The following is a 20,250-nucleotide window of genomic DNA, read 5'->3' on the forward strand; positions in this document are numbered from 1 at the left end:
GAATCCTGGCCAGTGTTGAGTATTTTGATATGTTTGCACTTCCATGAGTTGTCTAGCAAACTCCATTAGAATGATTTTATCAATAGTATATCTCAGCAAGTTATATGGTTCTCCTTTCAAATAACCAGCTCTCAAATAACTGAAAGTTGGAAATTATAAAAAGATGGCATTGTATTGATTTACCCTATTCCAACCTTCATCAGTGACTCTCTTGATTACCAACTGTTTATCAAACTGATAGCTAAAATGTCCAAAAAATGCATCTTGAACTCTCCTATAGTGATACTTGCTCTATTTAAATGTGATTTGATTGTAATAGCTCCAAATTGGAACTTGAAGCCGATCCGCTTTAGTTGAATATCTTGAGAAGGACCCCATAAATGCAGCAATGTAAACCAGGTATGAGTTCATGTAAAATGGCATTGATGTTCCCACATTGAGCAATTGCTCATATAGTGCTGTACTAATAAGCTCTCCCAGAAGATGGGTTCTTCATTATCAAAGATTTGAAACATGAACTTGTACATCCATGACTCAAGCACACCAGATTTGTTGAGGCTACATACTCTACTAAGGAGACTAATCAAATCCTTACATTCTGGCCTAAACTCAGATCTGCAAATTGTTTTGGGCCATCTTTTAAAGTTATGTCTTTTGACATCCAACCAATATGGATTCATATACCTTTGGTAATCTGATTTCTTCTCATTCCATAACTCCAAAGACGTCTCTTTTGACAGATCTACACACTCTGCACTGTGAGGAACTTGGAAGATATATTCAATAACTTTTGGATCTAGGCTGATGATGATGTTACCATCTGTATCGTTGATTATTTTGGTCCTAAGACTTACATGTCGAGCACATCCAAAGACGAATTCCGGTTCCAAGGCAACCATAGGGAAAGTAGACACCAAATGAATGTTACTTATCTTGATGCATCTCATTTCCTTGTTTCAAGGAGTTTCAACCCTTTGTAAGAAATCAGCCATGTCAACATGTTAGAAACTTGTTCCAGAGGAGATGAAACCTAAGATGCAGTTGCATGAGCTAACTCCTTGTCATACTAGTACTTCATCTTTCCTTTGGATTTTATAGATGCGGGCATATTTTGTACTGCAACATGCAAATCCCAAAGGGTTAATACATCATTGGAAGATATAGACTCCACGAGGACATTGGCAAAGATAGATCTTTGAAGAATAATGTGTTTGGAGTATTGATTAAATACTTGTGGAACTTATGTAATGAAATGAATGAGATATGGCAAGGACACGCAAAAGGCGAAAATGAGACTTAGTAAGATGGAATGCATGTGGGTAAGGATGAGTTTTATGTAAATGATTCAGGAATGTAAGCTAGGTGGATGTGGGTAATTGGAAATGATTACTTTGGTATTTAAAGAGTGAACCTCTACCAAAGTCAGATTCTCTAGATGTAATTACATGTAAAGTGATTTACATTAAATCATGACTTGGTGCAAAGATGTAATTATGTTCAGAGGATGGGATTACATGTAAGTAGGCATGAAGGTATGTGACTATAAATGAGGATGGAGGATGAGATTACATGTAAATGTCGATGAAGGATGGATTTACATGTAAATTGGATGAAGGATGGATTTACATGTAAATGAAATCCATGTATTTGCGTATATTGGAAAATGAATGCAATGTGCTTTGGCATGTGTCAGTGGAATATGAAATGATGTGATGTACTTTGTATGAAAAGATGGAAAGTGGAATGGTGAAGAATGCTCTTGCATTCTTGGGAAAGAAACTTATCTTTGTGAAAGAAGGAAATTGAAACATGAAGTAAACAACAAACCAAAATATTCACAAAACAAAAACATATCTTCGGCTTTTACTCAAACATGACAAATACCAAGTTGCTTTCTTATGCAAATTCGAAATTGGAATTTAGGGAAATTCCAAGCACTTGAAAATGAAATTTCTCATCTTATTTTAAAGAAGATTTGCAAAATACATGGCATATCTTTGGACAAATGTAAAGGATGAACCAAAATATGCAATGAAATAGCAAAGCTTGAAAACTTCAATTTACTTGGTGATCAAAGAGCCAAATGTGGAAGATTAATAGGGTTGAAAGAATGTTTCTTCTCAAAATTCAAATCTTACTTCTTGACTTTTTCAACACTTGCAAATGATGGATTCAAATGAGCTATAGACGAAGTGTTTTTGGATGGTGATGCCAAAAATGTGTTCTTCAATCCTAAAAAATGCAAGACATTTTTGCAAATATGATGTTCTTGGGATGTTTTTGATAAAAAATGTGGTCTCAAGATGTAATGATATGAAACGTTTTTGGCAATGGACGGTAGAAAAGTGATTCCCAAAGGCATTAATAAGCATCAAAACCTCGAAACGCCTCTCATCTATCCAAAAATGTGATCTCTAAATGTCATGTTCGGGCATTTTTCGGCAAAAACGTGCCCTTGATTTGCTTTGAAAACACTCGATTTTGGCTAGAAATGCTAATGCTTAAGGCATGAATAGGCATAGAAACTTCAAAATGCCTCTATGTAGAATGATCTCATGTCATTGAATGAACAAATCTGAACATTCTTCTCAAAAATGTGCCCTTGGAGACCAAGAACATGAAACATTTTTGCTCTTGGAAGCAAAGTCATGGTCTCAAGATGTAAATACATGTGATGGAATGCAAAATCACATTCTAAGAAGGTCTTTTGTGCACTCCAAGTGCTTTTGCATGTTTTAAATAAACATGTATTTGGAGTCAAGAGGCAAATCAGATTCTCTGTAATGTCCCCACTATTAGGGTTAGTTTGGGACAAGTAATTCCTACCAAATAATGGTTATAATCACAACAAAAATAAAATTAACTATATTATTCTACCTTCTAAGTTAACCCAATCTTAAGGACATCTCCAAGTTGGGCTTCCCAACTCATAGCTACCTCGCTGTCTTCGCGGGAGCACACCCCTTAAGATTCTACTTGGACGGACATCCTCTATCCAAGACTACTCACATATGCATATGTTGACAACATCAAAATATTTTGGCACATCAATTATTGGCCATGGCAGACTATGGAGATCTTAATATCTCCATGCTCCATGCTTCGATATCAATTCTCGGCTATGGTGGACAATGGAGATCTTAATATCTCACATGTTCCATGCTTTGAGTTCACATTGGTTCTTGGCCATGGTGGACAATATAGATCTTAATATCTCACGTGTAATGTTTCGGTCATAAAATAAATGTTTTTAATTAAACCTTGTTAATGGTCAATTGATTTAATATATCTCAAATCCATTTTTAATTTAATTGTTTTCGTAGGTAAGTATGGCCGTCAGCTATCTTTGTACACCCTTGGAAGGTTTTTCCCGACGGGTATTTAAGTAGGACATGTAGGTAGTCATAGGTATGCAATTTAGATTATTTTCTCTGTACTGTGAATTCCTATTGAAGTTCTCTGTTGTTCACCATTTCAGAAGTGAAAGACCTTCCCTATTTGGTTTGTCTAGTTTCAGTGGGATTCAACCCTCACTCTATTTCGTCCCTTGTAACACTTTGCTCGGATCTAGCAAATCGAAGCAACATCTTTCGACAAATATTAATTGAAGGTTACTTGTGTTCAAATCTCCATTCATCTTTAGTATTGTCTGATATATTCAGGATTAATAGTTTAAGTTACAGAGCTATGACCATTTTTCTTTCGTACCCCATCTGCTACTCGATACATTACCTACCATACGACCCTCTTGGCCTTCACACCGCACCTCCACATCCCTCCAACACTGACCATACGGCCCACTAGCTCACTCCTCCCACTGTACGGACTTCACACCATCCACGGTCATTCTCCCAACAATGTACGACCTCCCTTCTCCATCTGTACGGCTGGCCAGTTATCCCTCTCCACACCATACGGTCTGCATTCCTTCATACCGTACGGTCTCCAATATCCACCATACCACCAAACTCTAAACACTGTACGACCCCCTCCTTGTAGTGTATATCGTACAACTGTAACATAGGCACTTGCATACCGTACGACTTATCTTTAGACAGTGTACGAACCTCTAGCAAATTGTATCCGTCCATTATTTGATCCCCTTGTATTCTAGAACATTACAGTGGTATCAGAGCTTTTGATTCTGCCCGCTTGTGGAAGTGAATGCAAGTTTATACTTGAAGGAGAAGGCAAAATAACCTTATTGGTAGAATGCTAGATCATCAGGATTCTATGACAGAACTCATGAATCTTTTAAGAGAGCTAAACAAAAACCAAATGCAAATCAATGAAACCTAAAGGCTTATGCAGAAAACTCTACAAAAATTGGCCGAGGAAAAGACAATAGGAGAACAAAATGGGCATAGCGACGATTCTGTTTCGAAAAGGACAAACTTTCAACCCTATCACTCTCAACCCTCAATACCCATCTTCCTTCCAAGGACGGAAGCACCATGCAAAGAAAGACAGCCCACTTTTGAGGAAATGCAAGAAAAACTTCAGGAAGATTGGCGGAACGCAAATATGGAAAGTGATATCTTATAGAGACTATGCTCATCTAAGAATGAGATATTCTGGAGGGAGAAATTGTGATTATTTTAATGACGATCTCAAGAGAAAGATCAGAAAGGTAAACTTATCGGCATTTGAGGGATCTGGAGTCATTACCACACAATCATATGTTTTGAAGGCATATACCTATTTAGAACTCAATGTAATGCTCGAAGAGGAAGCAATCAAGTTCACAGCACTTCATCTCGAAGGAATGGCCCATGAGTGGTGGCATCATGGATTGGTCACTCTCGGTCACGACCAAGTGACCTCTTATGTTGAGTTCACTAAGAGACTCATTGACCGTTTCAATGGGAAGGATCTTGAGCTAAACTTCAAAAATCTAGCTCAATTAAAGCACATGTAGGTAGTCGTAGGGATGCAATTTGGATTATTTTCTTTGTACTGTGAATTGTTGTTGGAGTTCTCTGTCGTTTGGCATTTCAGAAGTGACAAACCTTCTCTATTTGGTTTGTCCAATTTCGGCAGGATTCAATCCTCACCCTATTTCGTCGCCTATAACACTTTGCTTGGATCTGGCAAATTTGAGCAACATCTTTCGAAAAATATTAATTGAAGGTTATTTGTGTTCAAATCTCCATTCTTGTTTAGTATTGTCTGATATATTCAAGATTAATAGTTTAAGTTACAAATCTGTGACCATTTTTCTTTTGTACCCCATCCGCTACTTGATACACTACCTACAATAAGGCTCTCTTGGCCTTCACACTGCACCTCCACTTCTCTCCAACACTGACCGTACAACCCACCAACTCGCTTCTCCCACAGTACGGGCTTCACACCATCACCCACAGTCATTCTCCCAACATCGTACGACCTGCCTTTGCATACCGTACGGTCTCCCTTCTCCATTCGTATGGCCGGCCAGTTATCCCTCTCCACACTGTACGATCTACGTACGGTCTCCAATATCCATTGTATGGCCAAACTCTAAACACCGTACGACCCCCTCCTTGTCGTGTATACTGTACGACTGTAACATAGGCATTTGCATACCCTACGACTTTTGTTCAGACAGTGTACGAACCTCTAGCGAATTATATCTATCCAATTTTTTATCCCTTCGTATTCTAGAACATTACAACATGCTCCATGCTTCAACTCTCATTAATATCCATGGTGCTAAACTCATAGGTTAACGCAATATTATCCACAAGTATGATTCATTAAATATAATTTAATTCATAAATATGATTTAAATCTTAAATATAATTAAACAAATATAATCCATAAACATACCTTTCTTATTTTCTTGGTCCATGTGGCTTTATCCTTTGTCGGCCCTTCAATGAATTATCCTTCTAGATTATCTCAACTCTATATTTAGTTTCTAAAATTCTTCCTTTTCTAATTATAAGGAAATGACAAAATATACATTTTTTGTTCCTTCTTTTCCAAGAGTCACAACCTTTCGTACTACAAATGCTTTGAAAAGTCACAACACTTCATAGTTATAATCCTTTTGAGAAGTCACAACAATTCATAACTAAAATCCTTTGGAAAAGTCCCAATACTTTATAATCAATTTTTTTTTGAAGAGCCACAACTATTCATATTTATGACCCTTTCATAGGTTCACATGCTTTCAGTATCATTGATACCTTTTCAGAAAGCCACTTACTTATTTTTTGCATATTACTTTCCTCTTCCATTTTTCCTTTTTTAACTCTCCTCTTCTTCTCTTATTTTTTCTCCTCTCTAAAATAAACTTTGCTCCCTTTTATAGCTCAATTTTAAGGAGTCATGTCTATTCGTTAAACATCTCTTAACTTCTCATTAGATTTAGTTAATTTACATAATTTTATGTTATATTATTTATTTACTTACTTATTTATGTATATTATTATTTATTATTACATTCTATTTATAAAGTTAACATACTTTCTACAATATTGTCTCTTGTATTTAATTTAATTTTTTTATTTACTCATTGAAATTTTATTATTTAACATATACTAAATATTATTTTGTTAATAATATAATTTAAATAATTATTATTTCCTAGTTTTATATTTTAGTATTAGTTTTAATATAACTTTATTATCATTATTTATTTAATAACATTGTATTATCTAATTATTATTAAAATTCTATCTTAAAATGGGGTATGACACTCTCTAGGTTCCATTACACGTTTTAAAAATGCATGTAAATGGGAAGGAGGAAATTGCATTCTTGGGACCCCTCTACATGTTTTAGAGCCTTTTGATGCAAATCACACTCTTGGAAGCTCTTTACATGTAAACATATAAATGGTTAGAAAGTTGCATCTGCGCAACTTAAATGATCAATTGAGCACATGTTTAATTTATTTTTGAGGAAATATCACTTAATTGAGTGAAAAATAACATTTACACAATATAGTAAATATATCATGTGCAAATATTAATCAAAAAACAATATTTAACTATGATGTTTTGAAATAAAACATAAAGTAACTCAAAAATAAATCAAAATAAATAGTTTAATATAGTTACTTAAGTGAAAAATTAAAAAACAACTCAACATGAGAATACAACATGAAGTGCTCTATAGTGACTTAAGTGATAAAGTAACTTAAAAACATAACATAAAATTAATTTATTTTATATTTTTCAAAAAGTGAATGTCAACATTAAAATATAACATGATGTTTTAAATTATGCAGTTGCATATGGAGATTCCACCTTTTGGACTCTTAAATAGTCATATCTTTTGACTGCCAAGCCTGATTAAGCCCTAAGATATCCTGAATTGAAGGGAAAAACCGAAAGCAAGAGTTTGAACAAAACCAAATGACCAAGAGCAAACAAACCCACTAAAAAATGAGAAAAAGGATGTTGAAAGCTTCATAAATCAAGCATAGGCTTAATAAAACGAAAAAACAAAAAAGACGTGACGAAAACCTTTAGTAAAAGAATTGATTATACCAATTGGGATCAATTGATTGATCAATGTTATCCAATTAAATAATTAACTAATCTCATAGAAATGCAAAACTAAGTTGAAAAAGTTTTGTACTGTTACCTACATTTTGTGGTGACAAAATGTAGGACAACAATCCCAACCAAATTCTGATTAGAAATTGTTTCACAATGGTAAGACTACATAATCTCTGAGAAACATGCCTTTATGCCCGATCAATAGTCTGAAACCATAATTGTGATCTGTATGATCTAAATTGGTGTTATAATGGCAAATTAACAAATAATATCAGAATACAAAGGCATCCCGCTATAGCATGGTTAGGATCATTGTGACAAAAGGTTGACATTCAGTGAATATAAACTAATGAAATGGATGCCTTAACAAAGGAATGTGATAAGAATGGCATTGGCTTACTACGACTTAGCTTGAGCAAAGAATAATGGGCAGTAGTTGAAAGGAGTGATTATGCAATATCAAATAATCATTACTAGACAACTGATTAGTATAATAAAGAAATTTAAATAAATTTAAATTAAATTATTGACAGTGATCAGTAAAGAACAGGTGTAAGGACAGCAATGTTGAAGGGGTGTGTCTACGTTATGTATAAAGATATCAAAAAGGGTAGATGTTAATATTTTATTCAATTATGAAGGGACCAATCATGAATTATATCATTGAAAAGAGAAGACATGACATAAGGAGATAAGAGAAGATTCTAGTAATAATTCAGACCTGCAATCTGGATATGAGTATTGTGTGGCACATATACTACATGAGAAATCTTAAATTATATATGCAGTTTAGAATTATAATATTATGTGATTGTTTATGTATAGATACATATACAGATTTGTACAGATAATCTGCATAAGTCTTATTTAATATAAAGCTTTACTGAGTTGAATTTTTTCTATTTTAGTATCTATTGTGTGAAATACTATATGTACTTTTTGACTGCTGTAACCAGCCATGGTAGGGGGAATGAGCGGGTGACAGGTGGGAAAGGTCACCTTTGAATCTCAATCAGGTCACCTCATGGTATATAATGGAGTCCCATGAGGCAAAAAGGGGACAAAGGGACTGCCTTTGGGCTGGGAAGGAAGGACTATTCGGGCACCCTTTTGTGAATATTTCTCATGATATCTAGCATGGTGAACAAATGCATAGGGATGCTCAATCATTTGAGGTAAGAAGTGACAAGATTGAGGAAAATGGTGATAGGACTCCACACTTGGTACACCACATCATATGGATGGCATGGGCCACATTAGGCCAAGGATGGTATATCCACTTTTGAGGCTAGGGTAGGGGGGCATTGGGGCACCCCATCAAATCACCATGCCACATCACTTCTATGGTTTTGACATCTTAAATCTGATCCAAGCAATCTATTGGTTTATTCTACATTTCCAATATATGTTTATTTCTAACACCAGAATATCTAATAATGAATTATGATTATAAATGATTTCTAACTTGCTTGCAGGATCTCAATCAAAGCAAAAAGTGTCTCTAAAACCCTATTTGCTTTAATACAAAATTGTAATCTAGGGCAAAATCTGGGTTCATAATTTTGGGTCATTACATTAAGCAGCAACTTACATGTATACAAAACATTGTTACTGGTTCATACCATTGGGAGTTGCTAAAGGCTAATTGTCTCCTCAACAAGCACAGTAACCTGCAATATAGTCTTCCGTTAATGACTATATCCATCCTTGAAAGAGGTCTAAAATTTTTTGTTGAAGACTGAAATGACACGTTATTGTTCTGCATTGTAACATTGGGCTTATAAGATGTTATGTTTGGACTTCGGATTCTGTTTTCAGATTTGTTTTATAGATTTCAAGCTCAGATTTTCATTGTCTTTCCAGCATATGAATGTATGTTATTTTGTATTTCATATGTCATTCATCTGGTATCAACATTATACAATAAAAGTTAAAGCATTTACATATCTGAAACAAGCCTGAACATAGCGAACCTACAAATTAAAAAGTTCTTAACCAAGGAAGCATGCAACATGTTTGACAAAATGTGTAGGAGTGGAATGCGTACATGAGGATGATTTTTTAGAGGGGTTTTCATACCATGTGAACGGATTCTTGGATAACTTCAACATTGATGAATTATAATGTTCAAAGCTCAAAGTTGGGTTGAGTGAAGGGTATAGAATGAAGAGTTTTCACACTAAAATGCCAAAGTTGATCCACTGGTGCATATTGAGATCACTTTGGCATTTAGTCTATCATTATCCTTGCTTCAAAGCTTCAAAGCATTATCCTACTTGGTGGTGAAGCCTGTAATAGCTATCATAGTACTGTAATATTGAAACTGTCGAATAGTACAGTAATATTGAAATTGTCTAAGTTTTAATGCATTTACTTCTGTACTTTTGAAGGTATTCTCATTTGGTTACTAATGTTGTATATTGTGATGCAGATTGCAATTGAGACTGCATCGTTCTCCAAATATGCTGGCTTTACAGGTGTCCGTCTTGGATGGACAGTTGTTCCTGATGAGCTTCGATTCTCTGATGGATTCCCTGTTGCAAATGATTTCAATCGTATCATGTGTACTTGTTTCAATGGTGCATCTAATATTGCACAAGCTGGTGGATTGGCGTGCCTTTCTCCAGAAGGGTTAAAGGTAAGAAGTGCTCTTCAAAACAGTTGTTTTGACAGATATGTAATATCCAGGTTCCTGAATGTGCTGTGATATCATTTGTTCTTTGATGTAAAGGAGCTTATAAATTTATTGTGATGTACACAAATTTAGTGCTGAAACTATATAATAGAATTGTATGGTTTCTATATTTTCATTTTGGAGGTCCGATAAGTTATTCAGAATTCTAGGTTTAGATGAGGTTGCTTTGTTTGCCTTCTGCACGGTTTATGAGTGGTGACTGTACCCTACCATGTAGGAAACTTGTAGTCTTTGACTTTGGACTGATTCAGGCGTACAATTTAAGAATGAGAAGGATATTCTTCTGATTCATTTTCTGTTGTGTCATATTTTATCGTTTTCAAGTTATGTTTTTTGATAAGAGACATTGATAAGGTAGCAAAAGGCAAACAAAGCACTCATTGATAATTTACCTTATCTATTCTTTATCAATGATTAATTAACTTACCTAATTCATATGAATCATACTAGTTCTTGCTTATACGAAAAGAAAAAACAATATGTTAAAAAAGAGTCATTGATAAGGTAGCTGTTGTCAAGTTTTCTTTGATCTTTCCTCTTGGATTGAGATTGCTTATTATAAGAAAGCATGGTTTTGGTTACAGAGGTCTGCAAAGCTGTAGGGAAGTTTATTTGAGACTAAAATAATGATCATTCACTTTAACTTGCATTAGTGCTAAAATCTTTCATATGATGATTATTAATGTGGGATGCTCAATTTTGTTGCAGGCCATGCATGGAGTAGTTGAATTTTATAAAGAGAATACTAGAATCATTGTTGAAACATTTACTTCACTTGGGTTTGATGTCTTTGGAGGAAGAAATGCGCCATATGTATGGGTTCGATTTCCTGGTCAAAATTCATGGGATATTTTTGCTGAGATCCTTGAGAAAGCACATATAGTTACAACTCCAGGAAGTGGGTTTGGACCCGCAGGTGAAGGTTTTATAAGGGTGAGTGCCTTTGGTCACAGAGAGAACATATTAGAAGCTTCAAAAAGGTTGAAGGCTCTTTTCAAGTGAATCCCATAACTAGCATAAAATTGCTTAAGCAATTCATTTGTTTGTTGAAGAAATCAATGTAACTAGAATTGGCCCTAATGTGATTACTTGATCAGCTAACATATGGAGTCTGTGTCCTTGCTGTAGTCAACTCACATTTCTTCATGTACATGTAATTTGTTTCTGTGATGCACATCACCCCTCACACCACTGATCCAGAGTTGCACTTTTCTCTTCAAATGGTCACATTGTCTTGGCAAAGAAACTGTGCTATTCTAAATCTGGGTTATTTTGAGGTTCACCAGAATTTTTTGGTCAACTATTTTAAAAAAATGAATCATATGTAGCTTGTCTAAGTACCTTGTAGTATTTAAGTAGTGGAGAGAAGGTGTTCTGAATCATTTTTGTATGGCATAGTTTATTAAATTATTGGCCTTCAAATTTATTATTGAGTGCCCACTGGCCTAAAGCTTGTATTTAGCATCTATGTGTTAGGGCATTCATAATGAAATGAGAGTAATAATGCATTAGCTATGTCGCTTAGTATAATGGACTCTATTGATGACTAATGACTTGGCAAAAAAGAAAAGTTCAAAAGATAAATTGAGAAATCTATCTGCAGGAATTGTGATTGTGATCAATGCAATAAGTTAAATGCTTTTGAAATATTTCACTTATAGGTGATTGGCCTCCTAGAATGCAAATTCATGAATAATGATGTTCCAAGTTGTGAGTATAATTGATATTGAAAATTATAGCTTTGGTCAAATGATTATGAATAATAACTATCAATACCATGACATAATTCTATCTATCTATATATCTATATGTTTGAAATAATACCATTGTATTGATCGTTTGAAACTAATGATCATTCGTAAATCAGATAGAAACATCATTAGTTCCAAGTATAGTATGGATCTGCTTGTCTATCTGGCAATTAACATTGATTATGTTCTAAATATTATTCTAATCTACATATGATCAATAATGTTGAGATACACACAGGTTCGAGTTTGATATCATTGCTTATACAAATTGTCAATTATGATATCAACCCTACACAATTGTCATTGTTAATTATTGTGTTAAGTACAAAAACTTATTAGGATTTGTTTAAAGTAATGAAACAACACTATTCAAGAGACATGATCTCCACTTTTTTGGATACATGTCTATGTTAGAGTGGGATTGTCATTGTACCAAAAGATTGATCTATCAATGCCCAACACAACCACTCAACTTATAGTACACAAGAGGTGATTAAACCCTTGTCATGAATCCCAAGGTGAGTGTTGAACACTTTTCCAACAATCTCCCCCTCAACATTAGCCGAGGGTTTGGGATTCGAACTTGTGACCAAGCTTTGATACCACTTGTTAGAGTGAGATTATCATTGCACCAAGAGACCAATCTGTCAATGCTCAATACAACTCAACTTATAGTACACAGGAGGTGGTTAAGCCCTTGTCACGAATCTTAAGGGGAGCGTTGAACATTTTTCTAATAGTCTACTCTTTAGTATGCCCCCTCTCTTTTGAATTTATTCTTATATATCAAATTTGACTAGAGTTAGAGGCAATACAAAAATCATTGACCGAAAACCTCTTGGAATTTGATCATTCTATGATAATCATATTTGATTTATGAATGCAATAACTAAAACTCAGTAGTATTGTTTCAATATCATTTCTATATTTGAAATATAATAATTATCACCATTCCAATTATAAGCTACAAAAAGGGAAACATTAGTTAATAAGGATATTACTCAAATATTAGGAAATCAAAAAGATATACACATTATAAATCTGTAATCGATATAATCACTAAAAGATATAAATTTGAGATATACATGTTATTAGAGCCTTGTTGAGGAAGACTCAATTAGATTTGAGAGTTGAGATTACTCAAAATATAAATTCTCTTGAAAGAATAATCACATTCTAGTCTCCATAATGTTATGTAATCAGATTTGAGGATCATCTTGAAGGAGCAACCAACTTTGTATTATGATGATATTGAAAGAAAATGAGCTAGGCTCATTTGAGAAAGAAAACAAATTTGAACCAGAGAATGATTCTAGGAAAACTCAATACATCAAGGAAAATAAAAAAGCTATGAAACTTATCATGCATGTAGTTAGGGACCATATAGTGTCTATTCTATCAGAATGTGATAATGCTTGCCATATGTTTAAATCTCTTGAAGATACATATGAAATAAACAATAGTAACAAAATCCTCCCATTAAAAGGACAACTTCACCTCATTAAAATGAATAAGGGAGAATCTGTCCTAGCATAATTTATGAAGATCATTGAATTGAGAGATCAACTTTCAATAGTTGGAAATCATTTTGATAGTGAAGAGATAACGCTAATAGTTCTACACAGTCTCCCAACATCATGGGAATCATTATTTTAGGAAATAAGTGTATGATAAAAACTTGAATGGCCAAAGAATTCTATCATAAAGAAAGCATATATTTTAGGAACAGGACAAGGATGTCTTTACAAGTTTTGCACTAATTCGAATCAAGCCTTAATCCATGAGACTTTAAACTCAAATGAAATATGACAAAATATTAGGACATCTTCATTGCTGCACTCTAACTTCAATAGAGAAATTGGTGAATGGATTGCCCAAACTAAATAAATCTCATGAAGGAGCATACAAGGTTGTGCTCTAGGAAATAATACAGAGGGGAAGTTTCAAAACTAATAAAAACTTGAATTAGTTCATTTTGACTTATGTGGACCCATGTCTATACCCTCCATAGGAGAATTCTCATACTATAAAATATTTGTAGATAATTTCTCCAGGGAGACTTGGATATACTTTCTTAAATGTGAAGAGTTGGGAGAAATCCTTACAAAATTCAAGGAATTCAAAGCCTTTGTAGAAAACATATTTGCGAAGAAAATCATAACACTAAGAACTTCAAAAGGGAGTCAATACACTTCAAAAATCTTTAAAGAGTTTTGTGCAAATGTTGACATCAAGATGGAGTTTATTTTTACCCTGGAGTCCACAACAAGATGAATTTGACGAGAGAAAGAATATGACCATTCTAGAAGTTTCTAGAGCCATGATGTATGATCAAAACATAGAAACATTGAAGCTTCTAGGGCAACTGTCTACATTGAAAATAAATGTCCTCACTGACTTCTAGATAACAAAACTTGTGAAGAAGTATTCGTTGGGGTAAAACTTGACATAAGTCCATAAGTCATATAAGGATCTTTGGGTGTCCTATTTGCATTCATGCACCTAAAGCAAGAGTTTTAAGTTAGAACCTTTGGGCAAGAAAGGTATATTTGTGGACTACTATGAGATATCTAGAGCTTACAAAATATACATACCTAGACAAAAATTGGTTGAACTTAGAAAAGATGTCATATTTGAGGGAGATATTGCCTTTAGGAGATCCAACAGCTCTCATGAGACATAAATTCAAGATCCTCCTAAATATATGGAGGAGGATCACACTACTTAGGTTCAAAGAGAGTCTTTCGAAGAGATTATAAATGATAGTTAGATTGTTCCTATACATGAACTTATAATAAAAAAAAGAGAGCACTTGGGGCTAGAAAGATGATTGCGGAAGTTAAAAATTATGAAGCACCCAGAGGAACTTTTAGATAAAGTAAGAGAGCCCCTAGATTCTCTAGCTAAGTTGCCTTGATGAGTGAATTCATTAAATCAAAATTGACTTGTGTCACATAAGCTTTAAAACATTAAGTATGGAAAGATGCCATGGCATAAGAGTATTAGTTAATTATTAAGAATGGCCTATGTGACATAGCTCCAAGATTGAAAGGGAAATCCATTGTTTCTTCAAAATGGTTCTTCAAGATCAAACATGTTGCAAGCAACAATATTGAGAAACACAAGTCCTAGTTTGTTGCCAGAGGTTTCCTGTAGAAAGATGGTATTGATTATGAAAATACTTTTGCACCTATTGGTTGTCACACCTTAGTAAAAGAAACAATGCAAATCCAAGCCTTTGTTTTAAGGTAATCAATGATGATATGTTAATACTTATTTTATATATTGATGACCTACTTATTATAGGAGATCACCTAATCTCTCAATGTAAGAAAGATCTAGGGTTAGAATTTGACACGAATAATTTAGACATTCTACATTACTTTTTAGGATTAGAACCCTGGTAGAAAATGTATGACATCATTCTTAATCAAGGAAAGTGTACCCTTGACATTCTAAAAAGGTTATGAATGTTGGCCCATAGACCCATGCCATGACCCCTTTACGACTCATCATTAGCAAATTTTTATAAACTAATAAATAAATTGATAAGTATGACATGTCACCTTATTATCAAGTTTTATTTAATTTTTAATTTATTAGAGGTAATTTATTTAAAATTTAGTAAATATTTAATGTGTTTTCTTTAGAGGTAATTCTTTCAAATATTAAGTGAATATTTAATTTGACTCTATGGGAGGCTATTTATTTAAACATTTTACAAATATTTTATTATGTCTCTCAAGTATTGTTTATTAAAATATTTCACGATCATTTAATTTAGTTAATTTGCTTATCTAAATATCTCACAATTATTTAATTGGGTTGATTTTAAACTTTTCATCCTTCATGGGATTACCACAATCTTTAAGTAGTGCCCTAAACTCATTGGCTTTATTGATGTATTCTTGAATTATGTCAAAGTTCTTTGGATCCAATAGAAGTAGATCGTCTTCAATTTGGAATCCCTTTTCCTCATCCACCTTACCATACAATGATTCAAGTTTGTCCCATGCAGGTTTGGATTCCTTGAAACTAGAAATATGGAAGAAGAGATCTCTATGTACACAATTTCGAAGAATTCCTAAAGCCTATTGGTCTTGTTTTTTCCAATCAATTAGTGTTGTAGCATCAGTGGGTTTGGGGATTGTACCATTAACATAAAGACTCGGACCTTTTTCCATTAATCTACTCCATGTAGAATAATTACATGAAGTTAAAAGTAGACATTTAGGTGAACCCATGATGCAGAAAATGTAAACAAGCACAAAAGAGAGACACAAGAACACAATACACCCCTTTTCACTCAATCAAAAGACCCCCCCAAAAAAGATGTTTCTGACACTTTATATGTAATGTCTGTACAATAGGCCACTTGTCAAAATGTACAAAGTGGACTTCTAATTTTTGTTGTTTACAACTGCTTTTTGATGCTCAAATCTGTCACTAAGCACTGTAGCTCAGATGTACAACAATTCTGAAAAGTAATCAAAGCAATACAATGCAAAAAAAGTCCTAATTCTGAAAGTGACATTTTTGTCCACACAACCCTACAATCTGATTGCAGATCTGAAAAGTAGATGAAAACTAATGTACTTCAAAAATAAAATGAAACTTGAAAATGTGTCCAGATGAGCCTGTACGGAGCGTTTCAAGTTGCAAAATGCAGGATTGAATAGGTACAGTTGTCAAAAAATACAATTTCTGACAAATCCTTTCACTAAAATTAGAAAAGAACACCACCATTAAAAATTCAAAAAATTCTACCTAAAATAAAAAACAATTGCACCTGATTTGGAGTCTGGATGGCTGAGTTATGGCCTCTCAAAGTTAGGCTACCAAATCAAAATTGTATCTGAAGAGGGGTCTAGGCAGAAAATTGTGTGCTTAAATTTGATGGTCAAATGGTTGTCACAACAGTTAGAAAATGCTAGGAAATGATGATTAGACAACCGTCAAATTTAATCCCATACCTAGATGACGTTAGTGAAAAAAAATTGCTTGGGTGACATGGCAGTACAGATTGTTGATTGGATGACACGTGTCTTACAACTGGGCTGACGTGGCACTAAGTCACCGGGTGATGTGGCCAAGGGTGGCGTGTCACTATGTAGGCCAGTACGCTGAGTTGGCTACAGTCCACATGGGTAGGGGTCTTGCCACGTGGCAGGGTCTCTAACTGTTGCGTGTCTCTGCAGGCTTATGGAGCGGAAGACACATGGACTTCCATGAGGCGAAGATGTGCGAGTCTGAATTCTGCATGGTCGATGTGGCCATTCCGGGCTGTGTCCACGTGGCGAATGTAACAAGTGTCATAAAAAAAGTTTGGGGATCGAGGATACTTGCCATTGGGAGCTTCTGTGCTAGAGGCTGGGTGCTCGAAAAAACTACGATCGAAAAATGTTTATTGTCGATAACGCTTTAACGCCGCCGATATTAAATTTATGGGGTGCCAGGAAAGACTTTGTGGCTGCTGTGTTAAAAACATCGGGGAAGGGGATAGTCCCACATGCGTTGTGGGATAGTCTTTGTAGGTTCTTAAAAGGAAAGGCTCGCGATATGTAAAACAACTAACATCTACTGGAAATCTTGACCACCGTGTGGTATATTGTGGTCATCGGTCTTGATTACATATTGGCCATAAATTGTATGTTGGGTCCGCTAGATTTAGTAAACTGCCTGCCAATAAAATAGAATATTTTGCGCAGGGTCAGGGTGTCACTACCCAGTGCTTGTGCAAAAAAAATCTCTGCTGAGCTGCTTGGCTGAATTTTTTTTGAAAATTCTATCCAAAAAAAAAGAGAAAAATAAATACCAACCTAAATGAAAAATTGTAGATCTAAAGAGGATCATACTCGAACTTGCAAATTAGGCCTTCGAGTGTTGATTTGAAAAAAAAAATTGCCTCACGATTGACTTTGGCATAGGGTAGGCGAATTTATAGCCGATTTTCACTGAATCGATGTTCCAAACACAATGGTGAGGTCTATTCTAGCTTTAGACGCTCGCAGTTTCTGCAGTACTCCAGATTTTGGCTGAAGTGTTGAAGCAACAATGGTCTCAAACGACTATGTGAAGAGAGATTCTCCAAGCTTTGGTACCATGTAAGAATTTAGCTTAGGGCAAAATTCACCCAAGATCAAAGAGCTCAAGCACAAGCACAACAGTAGACCAAAAAGAGTATGATCAAAATATCGATATGTATTCGATTCAATGTGAAAGTACACTAGGAGTGCCTATATATAAAGGCTTCTAAAATGCTTTTAAAATGCATAGGAATCAACAACATGATAAGCCATACAACCAGGCACATGTCCACCAGATATGGGTTATCCTCCATTAAGTACAAGAGTAAGTGCCATGATGTGAGGATAAGCCTACAAAAGTGTAGCATGCAAATTTATGTTATAGACAACATGTGCTAAATTAGGAGTGTGAATAACTATGTTGTCTACATGTCAACTCAGTTAATGATGCAAACTCCAGTGTTGTAGACACCATGTGTTGAATTAGAGTTGCTTACTTATGTGTTGTCAACATGACAACCCATAAAAGTATGCAAACTCCTAAGTGTCTCACCAAATAAATAATAAAATAATGCATTAACCTAAGTAAACTTAAGTAAACTGTAAATAGTAAATACGTATTTACACCAACGGAGTTATTTAATTAATTATCTTGTGATTAATGAAGTTGATGTTAATTTCCTAGAAGTTATTTATTTGATTATTATGCAATTACTTGACTTAGTGATTTTTAATTTAGATGTTATTTAATTAGAGGATTCCTTCTTAGATATTATTGAAAGTAACGATAATAGATTTCCACAATCCATGGTATTATATTCATGCTTCTAGGTAAGATTGTGTGTGAGTTTTTTACATCAATGTTTTGAATCATACAAAATGATCCATCATTAGGATGATAGTGCTGAGAATGTAACATCCTAATGATGGATCATTGAGTATGATCCGAAACATTGATGTAAAAAACTCACAGAAAATCGAATATAATTGTTGAAATCATTTTGCAATGAATCATTTTTGCATAGTATAGTATTAATTATAGATTTTTTAATCTAATTTTATTTCAAAATATTTATCAAACATCTAAAATAATTAATTTAAACTAGATACTTTAATAATTATAATTAAATTTAACTATAAAAAAAAGAGTACTGAAATAATATAAACATTTATGGTGGTCATGACCCACCTTATGATATCTATGTCCTTGGTTAACATGTGCAATCAAATAATTAAATAATTTGAAATTTAAAATTTATTACTCAAATATAAAATAAAAATAAGTAAATAATTTAAACCATTAATAATGTGCTCATTTATATAAAACTATCAAAGTTGAGGCAAGAGCCTACAACACAATGGTAAATTGTGAGCCTCTTATCAAAGAGGTCTTGGGTTCGAATCTACTAATGCTTAATAAACAATAATAATAATTAATCACAACGCATAAAAATTAATCTTGGCTATGGCCTCTTATCGATATTTAAAAAAAAAAAAAAAACTATCAAAGTTGGTTTAAAAATAAAATTGTATGTATATTTAGACATATAAGTTATATACCCCGCTATATATTACCAAAAAGAAGGGGATTGTTCTTATAAACAATATAACAAGGAAAAAGTTATAAAAACTTAAATACAAACTTTACAAAATAAATTAAAGAGCCAACCAAGTGAAACGTATTTATGAGATGTCGAGCCTCATACACTCAAAAAAAAAAAAAAGTTTGATTAGAGGGGTTTGAAAAATATTCTTTCTGGAAGATTTAGGCAACCATAGCCAGCCTTTTGGAATACAAACACCATTGAGAAGGGAAGTGAATTAGTGGTTTAAAATACTTTTCAAAACCTAAAACAATCACAAGTTATAATCTTTAACACATAAGCAAGATATGTAATGCATAACAAAGTGACATGATATTTTAACATGGAAAACCCTGTAGGGTAAAAAACCACTCTTAAATCCTTCTTTTATTAAACATTTGAGGCAAATAGTTTTAGAGCTACAACTTTGGGAAGCACCAACACCCTTTACATTTAGGAGCTACAACTCCAAACAACACCCATCCCTATCTTCTGAAGCACCCACTTCACAATAATAAGAAACACCCACTTTCCAAACTAGAAGCACCCACTTCCTTTTTTACAATTTGTAATAATGAAATCAGAGGATTACTCTGTTGCCATACAAATCAACCTTTTCTTAATCATTTATGCTTCTTTTAGATTAAAAGTCAATAAAAACATTAATTAAATCTACCCTTGTAATATAAAACAATCTAAAAT

At 33.9% G+C, this 20,250-nt stretch overlaps 1 protein-coding gene across 1 annotated transcript in view; it reads left to right on the forward strand.

Annotated features, from left to right (window-relative positions):
• The window catches only part of AGD2 (Pyridoxal phosphate (PLP)-dependent transferases superfamily protein), a 214,031-nt gene extending 202,506 nt beyond the window's left edge, over positions 1-11,525 (forward strand). Inside the window, exons 9-10 of the mRNA XM_089819237.1 lie at positions 9,925-10,131; positions 10,897-11,525. Coding sequence (XP_089675363.1) covers positions 9,925-10,131; positions 10,897-11,190 — 501 coding nt within the window. The 3' untranslated portion in view covers positions 11,191-11,525. The remainder of the gene's footprint in view (positions 1-9,924; positions 10,132-10,896) is intronic.
• Positions 11,526-20,250: the final 8,725 nt, after the last annotated feature.

This window comes from Cupressus sempervirens, chromosome 3 (assembly GCF_028749045.1).
Source record: "Cupressus sempervirens isolate cs-2001-9-10 chromosome 3, ASM2874904v1, whole genome shotgun sequence".
Classification (NCBI taxonomy): Eukaryota; Viridiplantae; Streptophyta; class Pinopsida; order Cupressales; family Cupressaceae; genus Cupressus; species Cupressus sempervirens.